Source organism: Anas platyrhynchos, chromosome 2 (genome assembly GCF_047663525.1).
Source record: "Anas platyrhynchos isolate ZD024472 breed Pekin duck chromosome 2, IASCAAS_PekinDuck_T2T, whole genome shotgun sequence".
Lineage (NCBI taxonomy): Eukaryota > Metazoa > Chordata > Aves > Anseriformes > Anatidae > Anas > Anas platyrhynchos.
In genome coordinates this window covers 58,771,609-58,788,429 of record NC_092588.1, presented here as the reverse complement: position 1 = coordinate 58,788,429, position 16,821 = coordinate 58,771,609, and the positions used below count along the sequence as shown (strand labels likewise).

The window sequence follows — 16,821 nt, the reverse complement described above, 5'->3', positions numbered from 1 at the left end:
TCTGGCAGAAGACTAGTAGGAAGAGGATATAAGATCTCAGGTGGTCTTGTGAATTTCACATAGTCATGGCTTGTTCACTCACAGTCAGGGAGATGGGAAATCATTCATGAAAAGCTATTAAAAACCCAATGGCAAAACTTAGCTAACTCCCACAACTTTATTTTGTACCCTGATTATTTGCCCATTTCAAAATCCCCTCTTGAAATTGAGACATAATTAGTAGCTAAACAGGTGTAACTTCATGCAAAGTATATTCTCCAGATTTTGGAAATGCATATTGAAGCTTAGTTTTAAAATGGTTTTGGAAAATGCTTTTTAAAACAATATTTAATACATGTATTATAAGTAGGAAAGCAAAATAGTATTTTTCTGTTGAGCACAGTACTAACTAAGAATACCTTTAACAGAATATGCACTTATACACTGAAGAATTCTGCTTATGTTGAAAGGTTTCAAAGTGGTTAGCAATTTTCTAGATTGTCCTAGTAGTACTGGAAGTAAGAATGCTGTTACCAGACTTGCTAAAAATTTGTCTTAATTGTTGTAACATGAAAAGTTTGCCTAAAACATGTTACTGACTGCTTCGTGCAAAAAAAATCACAGTTTCTCTGAAGACGAGTCTATCAAAGCAATACTGGGACCAAGAGAGAAATAAAAACTAAATTAAAAACAGAATAAAAGGTACATCTCAGTGACACTGGAGACAATAAAACTGCAGACTGAATTCCCAAGGGCATGTTAATGGCCATAAAATCCTTTTCAGAGTATGACCAAACAGAATGAATTTTGTATGTTTGATTTTACAGTTCATTCAGTGGAGTAAGTTGACATTGGCCATCAAAACTTGACTAAGATGCCAACTTTAACTGTTTTCTGTTTTGAGAAGCTTTTGCACTGAACAATTAAAATGTGTGGTGGTTGTGAGGTCTGACCTGCAAAGTAAAAGCACTGAAAAGGCCGATAATACATTGAGAATAGTCTTAAAAGCTGTACTTCAAGTAATTTTTAACCATTATATTAAGTTATATTAAGTTTCATGCAAACCTAAACATATAAAGTAGCATGATTTTAGTAGTAGTAGTAGGTTTTAATTTTGTGTTCCAAATCTGTCATTCCTTCTAAGGATGTATTATCTTGTTTTCTTTTTATTCAGAAATTAGAATCATATATTTAAGAGCCGTAGGTAACTTTTAATCCAGCCATGTGTTTAGCTATATCTTTGTTGTTTCCTTTCTTACTAAGAAAGATAAATAAAATATGTCAATGCGACATTTTCCTACATTCTCATGATTTTTTATCTTATCCAAAAAGTGTAGAACATAGAAACAGATCCTGTGACAATGAGCAGGAGTAAAAACACTTGCTAACCAAAGGAGTTCCCTTAACTCAGGTTTATTTATATCATTCACTGTCTGTCATATAGCCAATTTTGAATTTGCTGCCATAGAATATTGCAGCTTTAGTACAGAAATGAAGAGTGCTCCCAATAATTTCTAGATAAGTTATTAAGGCAGTCTCTTAGAATACAAAGATAAATTTGCACTTATTAAGGTTAAAAAGTAAACTGAATACAGGTCTTCCATTTCCTAGACATATGCCTCAGCTGCTAGCACATTCCTTACTGTTCCTTAAAAGAAATTTTTAAGCTGCTAAATCTCATAATAGGATTCCGACATTCTGTAAGAAAAAGGGTTAATAAGGGTGTCTTCTTCTACACTGCTACACTGCTACAACATGTAGTGAGAGATAGAAACAATCAGAGATTAGAAGATTAAAAGACACACTCAGCAGAGACAAAAGATTAAAGACACTGGGTCTAGGCTCAAGTCAAACAGTAAGACATCACTGTATGGATATAATAATGAAAAGAATAGATCTCAGTTCAAATGAAACAAGAAAGCTATGGATGATAAAGAATTTCTGACTTTTGGAAAGAATGGCAAAATATTTATTTTCATCTCTTTTTTTTTTAAACAAAACAAAACAAAACATATTTTAACATTTAAATAAAATCAATGAAAAATAATGGTGGTTAAAAAAAATGAAACACTTCAATGGCTTTCAGGTTTGCTTAAGACTTCCAAGTCTATAACTTTCCAAAATTAGAAGTTTGTTTGTATTTTTTAATTATCATTTATTATTATTATTATTATTAGGCACTAGAAATTCTCAATCACAATCATTTCTTTTATTTGCATTCCTACTAAAGATTATTTTAATACTGATACGGCTGATCAACATCATGGAGCCTTAGCCTGGAGAGTCTCCACAGTCATGCTTTACGTCAGCAGTAAGAATTTTGTGGTAAAGAATTTAAATCCCACATGTTTCTAAGCTTCATGATTGAATAATATTTTCTCTGTAATTTTGGGATCTTATTAAGAGGGAAGAAGAAGAACTCCTTTTTTGTGGATTTTTTTTTTTTTTTTTGTGGATTTTGCCTCTCTTTGATACCACAGCCATTTTCAAGAATAATAGCCTAACTCTTCTCTATTGTTCTGAAGTCAGCATAAGGGGAATTTGATTACCACACACTTTGTAACCTGAAGACACCATCAGAATTTTATTTATTTATTTATTTATTTATTTTTTCCCTGTGGCATACCTAAGCAATGTATTCTTTTGTCTTCTAGGACAGGACCTTGTTAAGCATTATTCAGTCTACTTCATCCCTTATTTAAATTTACTCTCAGGATCACAGAATGCAATGAAACTGTAGTCCCAAGCAATTAAGTATGAATGATTCATAAAGATAATTTAATGTAACCTGTCAAATTACAGCAAAATTAGATTTTTTCTGGTCTTAATTATATTGGAAGCAGAGGCAGTATACACAAGAATCTTATTTCTTGATATGGTGCTTATTTATAACAATTCTTTAGAGGAAATACTCAATGGTTTCCTAGTAACAGCAATGACTGATGTACATATAAGTAGATCGATCACAACTTCTAAGAGGAAACTTGCAGTACTCAGCTAAATGAGGGGGGGGGGGGGGGGGGGGATCCAGGGATAAGCTTTAAAAACTCCCTTACTGCTGCTTTGCTTACTTGGAGACGTTTCTCTCTCTGGGATTCAGAATTCAAATTCTTAACCAAAATACAGGTGCAAACCTTTTTTTTCTAAAACAAACAAACAAAAAAGGTCAAATTTCTTTTCAAATAAAAGAAGTCAAGGGACTATCTTATCTGGTATTCTCTGGTTAAAGCACTCATTTATGATATACAAGTCCCGTGTTAAAATTCTCCTCTCTGGGTAGGGTTTGTCATTACACTTTCTGTAGCAGAAAAATAAGCTGAAAATGTTCCCTTCCTCTTCTCTGCCCACACCACTGTTCAATATCCCTCAGTTGTGCCACTACAACTGTCTGAAAGACTGCTTTGTAAAATTAAGCACTTTGGCCATTTGGCTTGCCAGAGAGCCCTAAAAATTTTTGCACTTGCACAGCTGAGGAGCAGAAACAAGCCACCAAGGGAAAGAGATGACAGGACTTTTCCAACTGGCTTTAGTGCCAGATTATTTGTCTAGGGAATGAGGACCTGTGAGCAAATTGTAAGCAAATATGATGGCAAATTATATTGCCATCAGGCTACTCAGGTCTCTGATGCAGGATCACTTTAGAAACCCTGTGGCTAAGCTTTTCTACTATAAGATCTCATGTATGCGTACATTCTTACATTACAGTGATTAAAAGTTAATTGGACCAGAGACTACTGTGTATCAGCTTCTGTTGCAGATCCTTTTAAGCACCTCACATTAGGTAGTCACTAGATAAAATAAAGAAGCAGTATTTTGCAGCTGCACATCAAGACTTCATCTGGGATTTCCTAATCCCTGAGCAGATGACTTTACAAACAAAATGATGTTTTCTAATGGAGTTTTTTTTTTTTTTTTTTTTTTTTACATTCCTTCTACATTACTTTTCTACATATTATTTTTCTAGCTAATAATAATAAACTTTATTTTTCAAAATAAAACTTAGCATTTCCATTCCCGATATTATGAGCACTAAATTAAAGTCATTAAATTAAAGCCAACTAGATATTCAGATATTTTGGAAATTTGTGTTTTGGGAGTCCTCTGAGACTTCATGAGGACGAAAGCTCTACAACTGTAAATGTTATAGACAAACATAGTTTTTGAAAAGAAACTTTGATGAATCAGTCAGTGCAAGCTGACCAATGAAAGGTGAAACACTTGCTGTACTGTAAAACAGTCTTTTATTTTTTATAAATATTCATTGGAAAATTCTGGTGCTCACGATAAAGAAAACAGTCCGGAAAACAGTGAAACTGAGATGATGTTTTATCTATAAAGGATAAAACATGAGGAGGTGAATGAAAACACGAGGAGGTGAATGAAACCAAATGAAACAAATTAGCTATTATGTTTCAGGAATGAAATGATAGCAAGAAGGACTTCGTTCTATGTTGTTTGCTCACACAAATCTCACCAGACAATAAATGTGGTCCCTCAGTTAGAAAAGTTCACAAAACTAATATCAGCCTTTAATCTAGATTTAAGTTCTCTAAGGACGTTTCCAATAGCAGTGACAGCTCCTGTTTTTACCAGAGGAAGCCCACAGATTGTACTAAGGTTTTGATGGGGACGTGTGTCTTGAAATGGTTCAGCCTTTAATATTCTTTGTAGCATTTTTGTTAAGACAGGACAAAATGGGAAAGGCACTGTAGCTATGCACTGGAAGTCCTGTAGGAAAAATGAAACTCTTACTGCAAGAAACTAAATTACTATGACTGCTTATTTCCAATGGAAGCTTTTATCCTTCTAAGAGCTTTTGTTGCAAAGAAAGAGAGTCCACATTTTATTCTGCTTCTCAAAAACAACAACAACAACTACAACTACAACTACCCTACTACAATCTGAAATCAGTTAAGTGGCTATTATTGCATAAAAAAGGATACTTTCATTTAAGGCAGAAAATAAGTGATTGCTGTTATCCTATTTATAAATTGATACCGGTTAAAATTCTGCCAACTCTCTGTATTGAATATACAGTGTATTCTATTGAGCTATTGATGACAAAGCAGCTTTTCCTTTTCTGCTGTTAGATGATTGGAATAACTAAAGGAAAGTTTCATAGCATGACAAACTGCTACAAAGCAAAACATTTATTTTGCAGTAACGATGCAGTTGGATTGGAAGGGCATTAATTGGTACAGCAATTATTATGCTGTCACTCACAGAAAGATGCAACGGAAGGGAGCAGATGGAAACTGAAAAATAGCATAAACTACATTACAGCTTATTGATTTTCATATACTCATTGAAAGTGAAAACGTGGGTCTATTTCAATTCCAAATAAAGACATACAGATTTTCCCCTGAATTTAACTGCATTTGGAATTAAAAATCCAGGGAACACAGCTGGGCTCCATTTTTTATACTTTCTAAAACAATTTTGTATTTCATTTCATTATATATATTTTTAGGGAAAATAAGTATTTGGAAACATAATTTTTGAAACAGATTTTAAGCATTACTTTTTATAATTAAAAATAATTTTGAATCAAAATATTTTAAATTGATTTCCTAGAATATATAGGAAATATTAAGAAAGTGAATATAAAAAAATCCAACAAACAACCTTCCTTATATATTAAAATATTTTGGTTTTATTCTCAAATAGCATTTTAATTTTTGTTGGAATTTTAAGTGAAATGTATAATTCTTTTTGGATATCATCGAGATCAGTCAGTATCTGAGTAGATTATACTTGTTACAGAATCCTACCACTTTCCAGAACTAAAAGTCCATTATTTATCTGAAAAGTTTTTGGGATTGTTATCAAGTCACACTCTAGAAAAGAAGAAATTCTACTTATGCATTCAGAAAAGACTGCTGAATTGGCAGTGAATTTACAAAATTGTTGCATCTTAAGGATTAAGGTTTCAATATTGCAATTTTGGCACAAGAATACTAGTGTTTTATGATAAGTACATTTACACATCAATATTTTGAAACGAAGAAAATGCATGTACTTGTTTTAATACTTACAAATAAAGGTAATTGACTGTGAACATTATGTACAGAAGAAATGAGCATTCTTTCATCTGTACTCCTACCTAAAAGAGCAAGTATTTAAAAACACTATGTTAATCACATAACTAAAACTGATGTATCGACTAGAAGGCAGATTGATTACTACATAGTTTAATCATAGTTGGGTGTTGCAAAACATTGCTTTTAAATACTTTGCTCTCCTATTGCATTTAAAATGTATTTTACCTTTAAAATCCTATCACAAGCTATCACAAGCTGCTGTAGCTCTTGTGGTAGAAATATCAGAACATCAACAACATCTTTCACAAAGATGAGTAGGTTTACCTTGCCCTCTACTTTTAATTTATTTAATTATTTTAATTTATTTAATTTATTACTATTTTAATTTATTATTTATTGCTAGGGATTTTTTCTAATAATACATCTTTTTATTCATAGTACCAGCTTTCCATGCCTCAATGTGTTATAAAGGGAGGAGTCATATATATATATGCCCACTATTGAACATCTCCATCTACTTGACCATGTGTCACATTACATTACATTACATTACATGCATCACATCTTTTCCATTTTTACCCCTATTCCTGCAGCCAAAATATGTCACGTATTTGGGAGAAAGTAATATATTTTTAATCTCTGTGACTCCTGTGCTATTCTGTTCATAATATATATTTGTATGGCTGCATGCCTGAACCACAGAGAGATTAAATAAAAGAAATTATCCAACCAGAGTGGTAATGTTTTTATTCCTGCACTCTAAGCCAACATGCAGATAAGGACAGAAAGTTCATACTAAGCATTCTCTTGTTGTCTTCCATATACAGACTACAGTGGTCTTTACAGAGATTAATTGATTTCATCTTTCCATCTTTTTGCACTTTGCTAGTGTTACAATAAGAGAAAATCCTCCTCCCTCCCTCGGTTCTGAGTCCAGCTCCTTAACTATACCAACAGAGTTGAAGGAGGCATAATCGTGTTCCCACTTAACACAGAATTAGGCTAAGGTCCAACTTTGCTTCAAAACAAATAGAATTTGCCAGATGAAAACTCTTGGACAGAGGGGTTTTCTGAGTTCATTTTCACAGACTATGTAAAAGGTTTTTTTGTTTGTTTGTTTTTTTTCAGTGATACTTTGATTATGAATTATAAAAGATGTATCAAAGCTGATCTAAGCTAGTCATGAAACAGAATGAAATTGCTTTCAGAGCTATCTTCCAACTCAAATTATGCTTTGATAAGATGCAATACTTTGTTTTCAGCTATTTTGATTTTTGAGAGAAGATAAACCACTTTGTTTTAAATCACTCAAAGAAAACATTCAGCTGTTTTTCATAAGTAGCATGTTATATTAGGAGACCTGTGATTTTCTCTAGATCAAACATGATACAATTTGTGTGTGGTAGAGAAGTGACCATGGACAGAGCTTTTGTTTTATAATGAAAGATACAGGTATCATGACCTTGAAGAAAAGCTTCCAAGAGGAAATCTGTGCAGTTTAATGGTGAAATCTGAAATCTTGAATATGATCTTGATCTTGAATATGATCTTGAGTGTCCTAACAAAGTTTCTGGAAAAGGCTGAACACTTCGTGCAAGATGGCTAGCATCCCCAGCCTAATTCATCCTTTCAGCCACAGACTCAGTCAACCAGAAACTAATATAAACCACTAAGTAAGAGAATAATAACTTTGTTCCTGAACTCTGTGTCTGTCCAAAAGCAAGTAAAATTATTTCATTTACCACAGAAGTAAACAGAGACTAAGCATTTTTATTTTACACAAAATGCAGCTAATTTCATACGCCTATTCAAGCTCAAAACCTAATGAGCATTTTAAACAGAATCTTCACAGTACTGAGACATTCCATGTTAGCAATACTAAGGAAATAAGAAAATGGCAGAGGGAAAATTATTCCAGGTGACTATTTCTTTTACTTTAAAGAACATTTGAATTGGTTAAAAATGCTGACAAATGACAAGATGATGGAAAAAAAAAGACAAGAAATAAGAAGAAAATGCTCTGATCCTAAGTGCATATAGCAAAGTATAAATTAAAAAAATAGCTAAGGAAAACTCCAATTAAAAAAAAAAAATCAAATAATTTTAGTCTTTGCAATACTTTGCCTTATGGGGACATAAGAAACAAGCAAAATGAACCAATGGGAAAAAATACCTTTCTAGTGGAATAACAAAAAAGTGGGAAGAATATAAAGGTAGTGAAATAAGAAACAAATGCAAATGATAGCTAAAATTGTGTGGATTCAGTTATTTTGTCTCGAGTAATGATTTTCTGCTGTATTTAAGTAGGCAAAGCTGGTTGGTCACTTGGCTGTCTTCGTTTGCGTTTGGTTCCTGTGTGAAGAGAGTAGCAAGTCACTATATGAGTCAGCTGATTGTTGATATCTGTACATAAATAAATTTCAAGTATAATTTTCTTTTGCATCCTTGAAAATTACATCTACCAGAGTAATTTAAAATAGGTAGCTACACATGCAGTGTTATCATCCCACTTTACCAATTTGTTAGCTCACTGTTAATTTTTCCTTTCCTGAAAATATTTTTATTGCATTTTTATCGAAGCCAAACTAAATGTCCAGTCAAAATATGGGTCTTATCAGTTAACATGTTAAAAATAAAAAAATCAACCCCTAAATCTGGAATGGATTTAGCATGAAGATAAAAATTCCAAAAATTTTGCAAAAATGCAAATTTTGATATTGCGTATCAGTTTGATGATGTAGAATATTTCACTGTTAAACACTTACTGCGTTTCAAACCATGTTGGTATTTCTCCTTGGATACACTATTCAAAAACAAAACAAAACAACAACAAAAAAACTACCAACTACCAAAAACTGCATGAAATCTATTGATAGTACAGAGGTGAAGTAAAATAAAAAAATTCTAATTTCATATTAGAATATATGTAAAGCTATACGAAGGACAAAATGTTCATTGACAAAAATGTGTAACGTAGTTAGGATACTGCCTTTGAAAATGAAATGCTGCTGGAGGCTGATTGATTAGTACTGTCCAATATTTTTGCTGTTATAGTTCTGTTGATATTTAGTGTTGCCAATATTTCCTCGCTTGGTAGTATTTTCATTATAAACACTCCATTCACAAAGATTTATAACTACCTTATAAAAAGTTGCCATAAAATGAAACTCAGTACATGAAATCTGAAGCCAGGGAGCAAATTTGATATGACAGGATGGAGTGTGTATGATTTTCACCATAGTTAAGTGCAAGTAAAATACAACTTTGATTAGAAAAACAAACAAACAGCAAGCAGTATAGTTTAGACTGCTTGACATGGGAAAAGGTGTGGAGAGAAGGATTTACAGCACTCCAAATAGATAGCTAATGTACAAATTCTCATTTTTTCACAGGCAATTTTATCACGTGAGTATTACTTAAGAGCTAAACACATAGAACATGAAGTCTATGGCATTCAGGATGAGTGTGGTAGTAGAGCTCAGCCCTTACTTTGACTCTCCCAGACAGTTTCTTTGCACACGTGATGAGCTAGGGAAATGAGGAGATAAATGGTAACAAAACTAACCCTTATAAAAACCCAACCCAAACCAATTAAATATCAAAAATCCAATCCTGAACCATGTTTTATGCCTGCTTGGCTTTCATTGTGGAGTCAGATATGCTCCAGTTCTGGACTGTTCAGAGAAAAGGCAGGAATGTCTTGCTGTTAAAAATGGTTATGAAGTATAATTGGACCACGCATTTTGGTGTCAGATATGTCTTAGATTACTATAACAAATTTTTGCACTACAGCCTTTGTCTCCTTTGAGCTGTTCACTGCACAAAAGCTGCAAAAAGCAGCTGCATCAGCTGCTTTGTTTTTATACTTCTATCTCTGATGCAGACCTCATAGTCATCCTGTCATTGCACTTGCTTTTATATATTTGAGGACCAAATTCTGTTCAAGCTGTAGATAATATCCTTCAAAGATAGAAAAAAAATCTTGGACTTGGTAAAACTTCTGTCATTCAAGGAACATTACATTTATATGTAACATGTGAATTAGTCTTGTGTATGTGTATTTTGCTGGGAAGTGGAGGAGGAGGGCGGGTTGTGGGTGGCAAAAATGTACTCCTCAGTTTAATAAAATGAGTTATTTAAGCTGACTACAGATTTTCCCTTTTATTTATTTATTTATTTATTTATTTGCTGTCACCAATGAACAAACTTCAGAAAAGACAATAGATCGCATTAATATACTCAGGGATGAAACACAGCTTTTAGAACTTATACCTTTTAAATGATGTTCTATTTTTTATTCATTCTATTTTTTATTCATTGAAAGCATTTCTGGAACCATTTGTTATTCAGATTTAAGCTTTCGATGAAATAGTAATTGGAATTATTCTTTAGAGGACTTTAAAGTTATTTTATGCTACAACCAGATAGTAATAGTAGATGCCATATAAAAGTGAAAATATTACGTTAGCTTAATTAGCTCTCCGGCAATGATTAAGAGGTTTCTTCTAACACTTGAAGACATGAAGTTGAAATCTTTCCAGCAGTTGTAAAGAAGAAATTACAATGGTTTATTCTGAAAGCAATTTGAAATTATAGTTTTGCGTTAAACTTAACTAGTAAGATTCAAGACTGCAGACATTTTATCTAAAATGTAAGGTCTCCTGAGTTTCTTTAATACAGAACTTAACGTTTCACTATACCTTCCCAGAACAACTTAAAAGGATAAACTGAACTACTGAAAAACGGTGACTCCAAATTTAGGAATGCTGTGATACTTTCTCTCTGAAATAGCAAAGACAATCTGCTGAATGACATGCAATTACAGAATCATTTAGATTGGAAAAAGACCTCTAAGACCATCTGGTCCAATCTTTCACCTAAAACTGCCAAGTCCACCAAGTTAAAGATGTTTCTTAGACCAAATAAAAGCATGATTATAGCTAGCTGTAGATTTAGAAGATTATCATATGAATAGAATGTTTTTCCATCATGACTGAATTACCAGAAAAAAATGTGTTAAAATCTCCCTGTCTTTCTCCTGTCATCTTTACAGCAAAAGTTCCTCTTATACACTTGTGGAAGGAAAAAATCAGCAGAGTTTTGAAAATGATCAGTAAGAAAGTTAAGCTTACACACACAAAAGAATTTTTCAGTTTAAATATGTGTTCAATCGTTATGTGTTCAACGCCTGCTTGTAAGGTGAAGTTGTAAAGTTCTACAAGAAAAAGTACCTAATACTTATACTTTTCTAGTAAGGAATTTTGCAGGCTAGCAATTCACTATTGTAATTTAGGATTGTGAATTTATTTTATGTTTTAGAGAGGAAACTTAAACTGAGACATAAAAGATTGACTAGAAAAAAATTGATAATTTTTCTATTTCCAATTCTCTTAAGATTTAGGTATTTCTTAATCAGTATTTCATCTGCCCCAAACAGACCTTTTGATTATTTTCTGAAGAATGACAACTTAATGCTTCCTTTAGTTTCACAGGATTTAGTTCAGTTTTCTCATATTTCACGGTGAACCCATGCGTGATTCATCAAATAGAAATAAAAAACCTTGCCTATCTAAAATATTTCAGGGCTCAGACACAATGTTATTATAGTATAAAAATTCATCTTGAACAGGATAATTTGAGATCAACTTGGTAAAAACTAAGCATCTTGAACAAGTTTGGAATTCTCGTCTTAGTGGATCCCATCCTGAGCTAGCTCAAGAGACATGATGATTATTGCTGACATGGTAACAGGGACCTGTTCTGGTCACTGTTATTTAACTGATGGCCTTACCATCTCCATGCTGTGTTCAGTGTCCAGACAGATTTTTTTCCCATGAATAAAGATTGTATTATATATTTTTAAAATGATTTATGGCTATTAAGAACATCACTTCAGATTTCATTAGATTCATTTACCTTTCATTTATCTTTACTTAGCCAGATATTCTCAAAAGATAAATCGATATATATTGATCTGAATTGAAAATAAAATCCTACTATTCTCAGATGAGAAACATACACACTGTATGGAAAAAACAAACAAACAAAACAAAACAAAAACACAAAAAGAGAACAGATTTTATGATACATGTAGATAATTAAGGCTTATTGTGAGTTTGAGAAATTCTCTAAGCATTACAAAAAATAATAAAATAAAAATAACTTAGGGGACAGATATACCAGATGTCCTGAATGTTTCTATGCCTTCTGTTAAGGCATTTGGTAGTAGACACTGTAAGTGGTAGAACAGTTTATTAGATGGATATAGGTCTAACCCAGCAGGAAAACTCCTAGACTCCTTCCCAAAGACAGGCTTCTGTGCAGCCTCTGAAGGCACTGGGAGGTTTCTGTCTGCATTGAGCTTAATAGCATTTTGAATTCTTCCTTTCCTTGCAGAGATTAGAAAGATAAAATATGTGGAAACAAGGCAGTTCACACAGGCTAAACAAATTATTTTACTCCATAATTTATTCATTAAAATAAAGAAGTTCAGTGATTTTAGATTATATAAATTTAATTGGAATAAAGTAGATGCCTTAAAACATCAATGAAGCACTCAGAGAAGTTAATTCTTTTTTTCATGGCTCTATAAATTATTTCTTCTAGTTGTAAAAGCCTTCAATTACTCACTAGGAAATCAAAAACAATGGTTGTAATTCATTGAGGGATGCGACTGATGTTCTTTTGCATTCCCCCTGGAAGGGAATTCACTGTGATTCAGTGTGAACAAGCTGTGTCATTTTCATCCAACTTGTGTAAAGCTAGAGGAAATGAGCTGAGGTAAATCTTAAAAAGATATGTCAAACTATTTGTTTTTGTCTAGAGGTGGGAGTCATCCCTTTTCCTTTTTTTCTCTCAGATGACAGAAGAAAGAACATAAGTCAAAGCACTTATTTCTTTCCAATAAGCTAATAAAAAAATAAATAGAATATCAAAACTAACAATAATAATATCAAATACTTTTTTTTTTTTTCCCCTTTGGCATTTATTTTGTGACCACCCAAGTCACAGAAACTGTAAAAGCAGTGCAGCAGTGCTTTCAACAGCTTTCCTTAGTCCCAGCAGCCCGGAAGAGAGTTCTGACAAAAACAGTGCATTTTGGCAGATCAATTGATTGACATGCTGAAAGCACAAGTAAGATAGAAAGGGCAGAAAGCTATCATCTCTTAAGTGATGCCCTCTCTCAGTGCCCATTAGTTAAATGTTATTAAAGTAAGCTAGGAAATAAATATTTTATTTTTAAAAATTTCCCATAGCACAAAGCAATAACCAACAATGATATTCAGAACATGCCATGTACAGAGTAATTATATTTCATACAGATATTTGGAGAAAAGAACGTCTTATGTTAAACCATGGCATTTTCCTGATTGTAATTTTGCTATAGGCTTTGATAGGAACGAGCAGAAGTCAACTTCATTGTGAGTGTCTGTAGTATTGCATAACAGAAAGTGAACAATGATGATTCTCTCAAGATGGTTCAGCGTTAAAGACATAGGTCTTTGGTAGCTGATTAGCTAAGGGCAAGACAACACGGAGCCATCAGCAGCAGAAGAGAAAGAGAAGTAACATAAAAGACTTATTTCATCGTATCTGAATGAAATCTGGATTTCAGGGTTCCACTTTACCATTTAATTTATGCGTATGGCTATAATTTCTTGTATATGGCTAGACCATATACTACTCCAGCAATTTTCAGCTATTGGCATCAACAGAGCAAGTGAAATTCAGAGCAGCCTTTTGTGTATTGCTGCTCCAAATACACTCAAACACAAAAGAGACTAAAATCAACTTTGCCTTCTGTCCTTCCATTGCCTTGTCTTGTTGCTTTTTTTACTGTTTCTATTCTCAGTTAATATTACAGCAGAGCAGCGTATAATGTAGAAGCATACGATATGAGATACGATATTCTTGAGTTACAGCACTACTTCTTCATGAACACTGCAGAAAATATTAACTTGAATATAACATTTTAAGTTTATTATTGCAACTCTAAATGGAGGGGAAAAATAATAGCATATAAATAGTGTTTCAGAAGGACAAGAAATGGGAATTTAGAGAGCTGGCGATCAACTGTGATTTAAAAAGAAAAAGCGTAACTTTAGCAGAAACTACTTTGAAGGCACTGAATCTAACGAAACATGATGGCATACTTTTGCATTAAAGAAAAATGGCAGCTTGCAAAACCGTGCTGTATAAGGTACTGGCTCTAGGTTGCAAGCATAAAGCCAAACTAAAATTAAAAATATATATCCTCTATTTTATGAGCATATTGAGGACAGTTTTTAAGGAAAAAAAAAAAAAAAAAAAGCAAAAAATACCTAACAAAGCAATTTCATAAAATAAAGAGGAAAGTCAATGTTTTTTTTCCAGTTACTTTCAATTTATCTTATAGCCTTCTCCTCCCTGGAGAAATAATAATCAAAAATCAGTAATTGTGAGGAATTTTACTCATCACTTGTTTAAACAGAATAAAGTTCTTAGAAGAGTCCTCACGCTGCAACAGCTGAAGTGTGAGATAACTCTCATAGAACAGGTATGCTATTAACAACAAAATATAAACGATTTATATGATTAGAAGAGCATGAACTGAAATATTTTAAGTTATAGCTCACATTGGTGATGACTGCTTCATCCCTCCATCCTGATTACTCAGGACATCGATTCTGCATCATAAAATCACCATATTTAAATCCTAAAGCTAAAATAATTTTCTTTGTATAGTCTTGCAGCTGATAATGTGAGAACTAATTCACAGAGGAAGGAGTGTTATATCCTTTTTGGAGAGCCTTGTCTCTCACAAAATGAAATCTTCGCATTCTTTTAAGGTTTCATATCTTTCTAGTAACAGCTAGTTACTTCCACTTTTGTTTCTTTAGGATGAATGCTAATGAAATAAAGGCATGAGTATAGAAACCTCTAAAATAACTCAGAAACTGTTGTAGACACTCAAAATGTCAGCCAGTGTATAACCATTATAAAAATCCCTGGCTTCATTAATTCACTTTTAAAGGAAAAAAAAATAAACAAACATTACTGCTTTTTAAATAAATTCATAGAAACAGTCATATGCTAAAAAAAGAACTGTTCTGTGGCATAGAACCCCTCTGTCCATTTGCTTTAGAGGATAATCAGGAACTGAATTTCTGGGGAGCTATCAGAATTTCAGAAGACGTTCAGGCCTGCTGCTGAAGGCTTTGAGAACATATGCTTTGCTCCCATAAATGTGTTTTCCAGAAGATATTCAGGGATTTCAGGATGAAATGAGCAAGAAGAGATCCAGTTTTTAAGTCTTTGCTGGAAGGGTTAAGGAGCAATGTTTCAGGCAACTGGACCACCATGATGCATTACATTGTATCACCTGAATCAAATAAAGGATGGAAATAAAAGTTTTCACTAAGTTTAAAAACAGATTAAAACAGTTTAAAAACAGATGCACCATTCTACCACTACAACTATAACAGCAAAAATGAAGAAGCAGTAGCAGCAAGGAGCACATTGACAAGGCAGCATTACTATTTCTACGAGATATTATTCTTAATTTTTTAAATAAATTGCCTTGAAAAAACAGCAGACGTGTCACAATACCTTGCAGTCCCTTCCTTTGGGAAGAGAAGGGACCTCTATAGCATATGCTATATATTTTTTTTTTCCCCCCACAAATAAGATGTGATTTTTGGTTGACTGAGTATCACCCTTTGATCAGGTTCTGTAAAACTACTGTAAGCACCTAACATTGCACCAGATCCATTCTTTTTATTTTTTTTTTCAGTGCCCTATATTTTCCTAACAGGAACCTAGTATATACATGCATTTTAACTTACCAAATAGAAACCTTTTCAAATGATGAGCACTACGAAACCAAACCACTGAAAAAATTCTGTCCCTTGCTTAATGCAACTGTGATGCAGTGGGTGCAAGAATAGGAAGTTTCCAGGTTTCTGATCTTTTTTCCTAGAATATCATACAGAGAGCAAAACATTCTTTTCATTATTCTGTAGTAATAGCAATCTCTCTGCTACTTGCCTTACTCTTGATGGTCAGAGGTAAGGCACAGGAATGGAGTCTTTTTAGTGAGAAAGAAAACACCTTTTTAAACAGAGCCTTTTCTTACTTTCCTCCTGTTAGTATTATTATCTATATCCAATATTTCCATACTTCCATGACTCCATAACTTGTCTTTTAACTTTATCAGCAATATCTCACATATATACACTTTCCACTAAGAGTGATCTATGGTAAATGTATAATGCAATATTAAGAATCCTAAAAATATTCTAGAAGATTTTGAATATTTTAAGTTTTACTATTTTACTGATTTTGTCTCATAGCATTTTTTTCTAAGCTGGCTTTATTTCATATAAGCAGATCATATTTCAGGTGAAAAAAAAATGAGCACTATTACGTGCTCCTCAAATGCCCATACATTTAAAGGGGACTCACTAAAAAAGGATGCTTTATACTATATACTAAATATTATTGAAGGAAATAAGAGAAATATATTGAAGTATAGCAAGCTGTGACACACCTGTTAACCATTTTATTACCTGTAGTGTGTTTGATGGACTCCTTTGGTTGTTTACCTGTCTTAGAAACTCTAAATAAAACCATTATTTTAAACAGGTGCTTTATCAGCTGGAATACCATTGCTGCCTAAAATATTTTAATATCTAAGCTACATTTATCACAACTGCTGTCATTTCACAGCACTTAGCAGAATGTCCCACTGCCATATGAGGAGTTAGCACACCAGCTGAAAGCTGTGAATATTAATTAACTGTATTACGATGATTTTTTAAAA

At 33.0% G+C, this 16,821-nt stretch overlaps 1 protein-coding gene and 1 long non-coding RNA gene across 3 annotated transcripts in view; both read right to left on the bottom strand.

The window, feature by feature from the left end:
- DOK6 (docking protein 6) overlaps positions 1–16,821 on the bottom strand; it is a 251,284-nt gene that overhangs the window by 12,019 nt on the left and 222,444 nt on the right. Inside the window, exon 8 of one of the 2 annotated variants that reach the window (XM_072034808.1) lies at positions 6,064–8,372. The exons of the other annotated variant lie outside the window; for it this stretch is intronic. Within the exon in view, the coding sequence (XP_071890909.1) occupies positions 8,320–8,372 (53 nt within the window). The 3' untranslated portion in view covers positions 6,064–8,319. Of the gene's footprint in view, positions 1–6,063; positions 8,373–16,821 lie in introns of those variants that run through there. 2 annotated transcript variants of the gene reach the window in all.
- On the bottom strand, positions 13,223–16,791 carry LOC110351367 (uncharacterized). The gene is made up of 3 exons (XR_002398703.4): positions 16,568–16,791; positions 15,845–15,974; positions 13,223–15,381 (listed from the first exon to the last, which is right to left on the bottom strand). It is a non-coding gene; the product is annotated as an uncharacterized lncRNA (long non-coding RNA).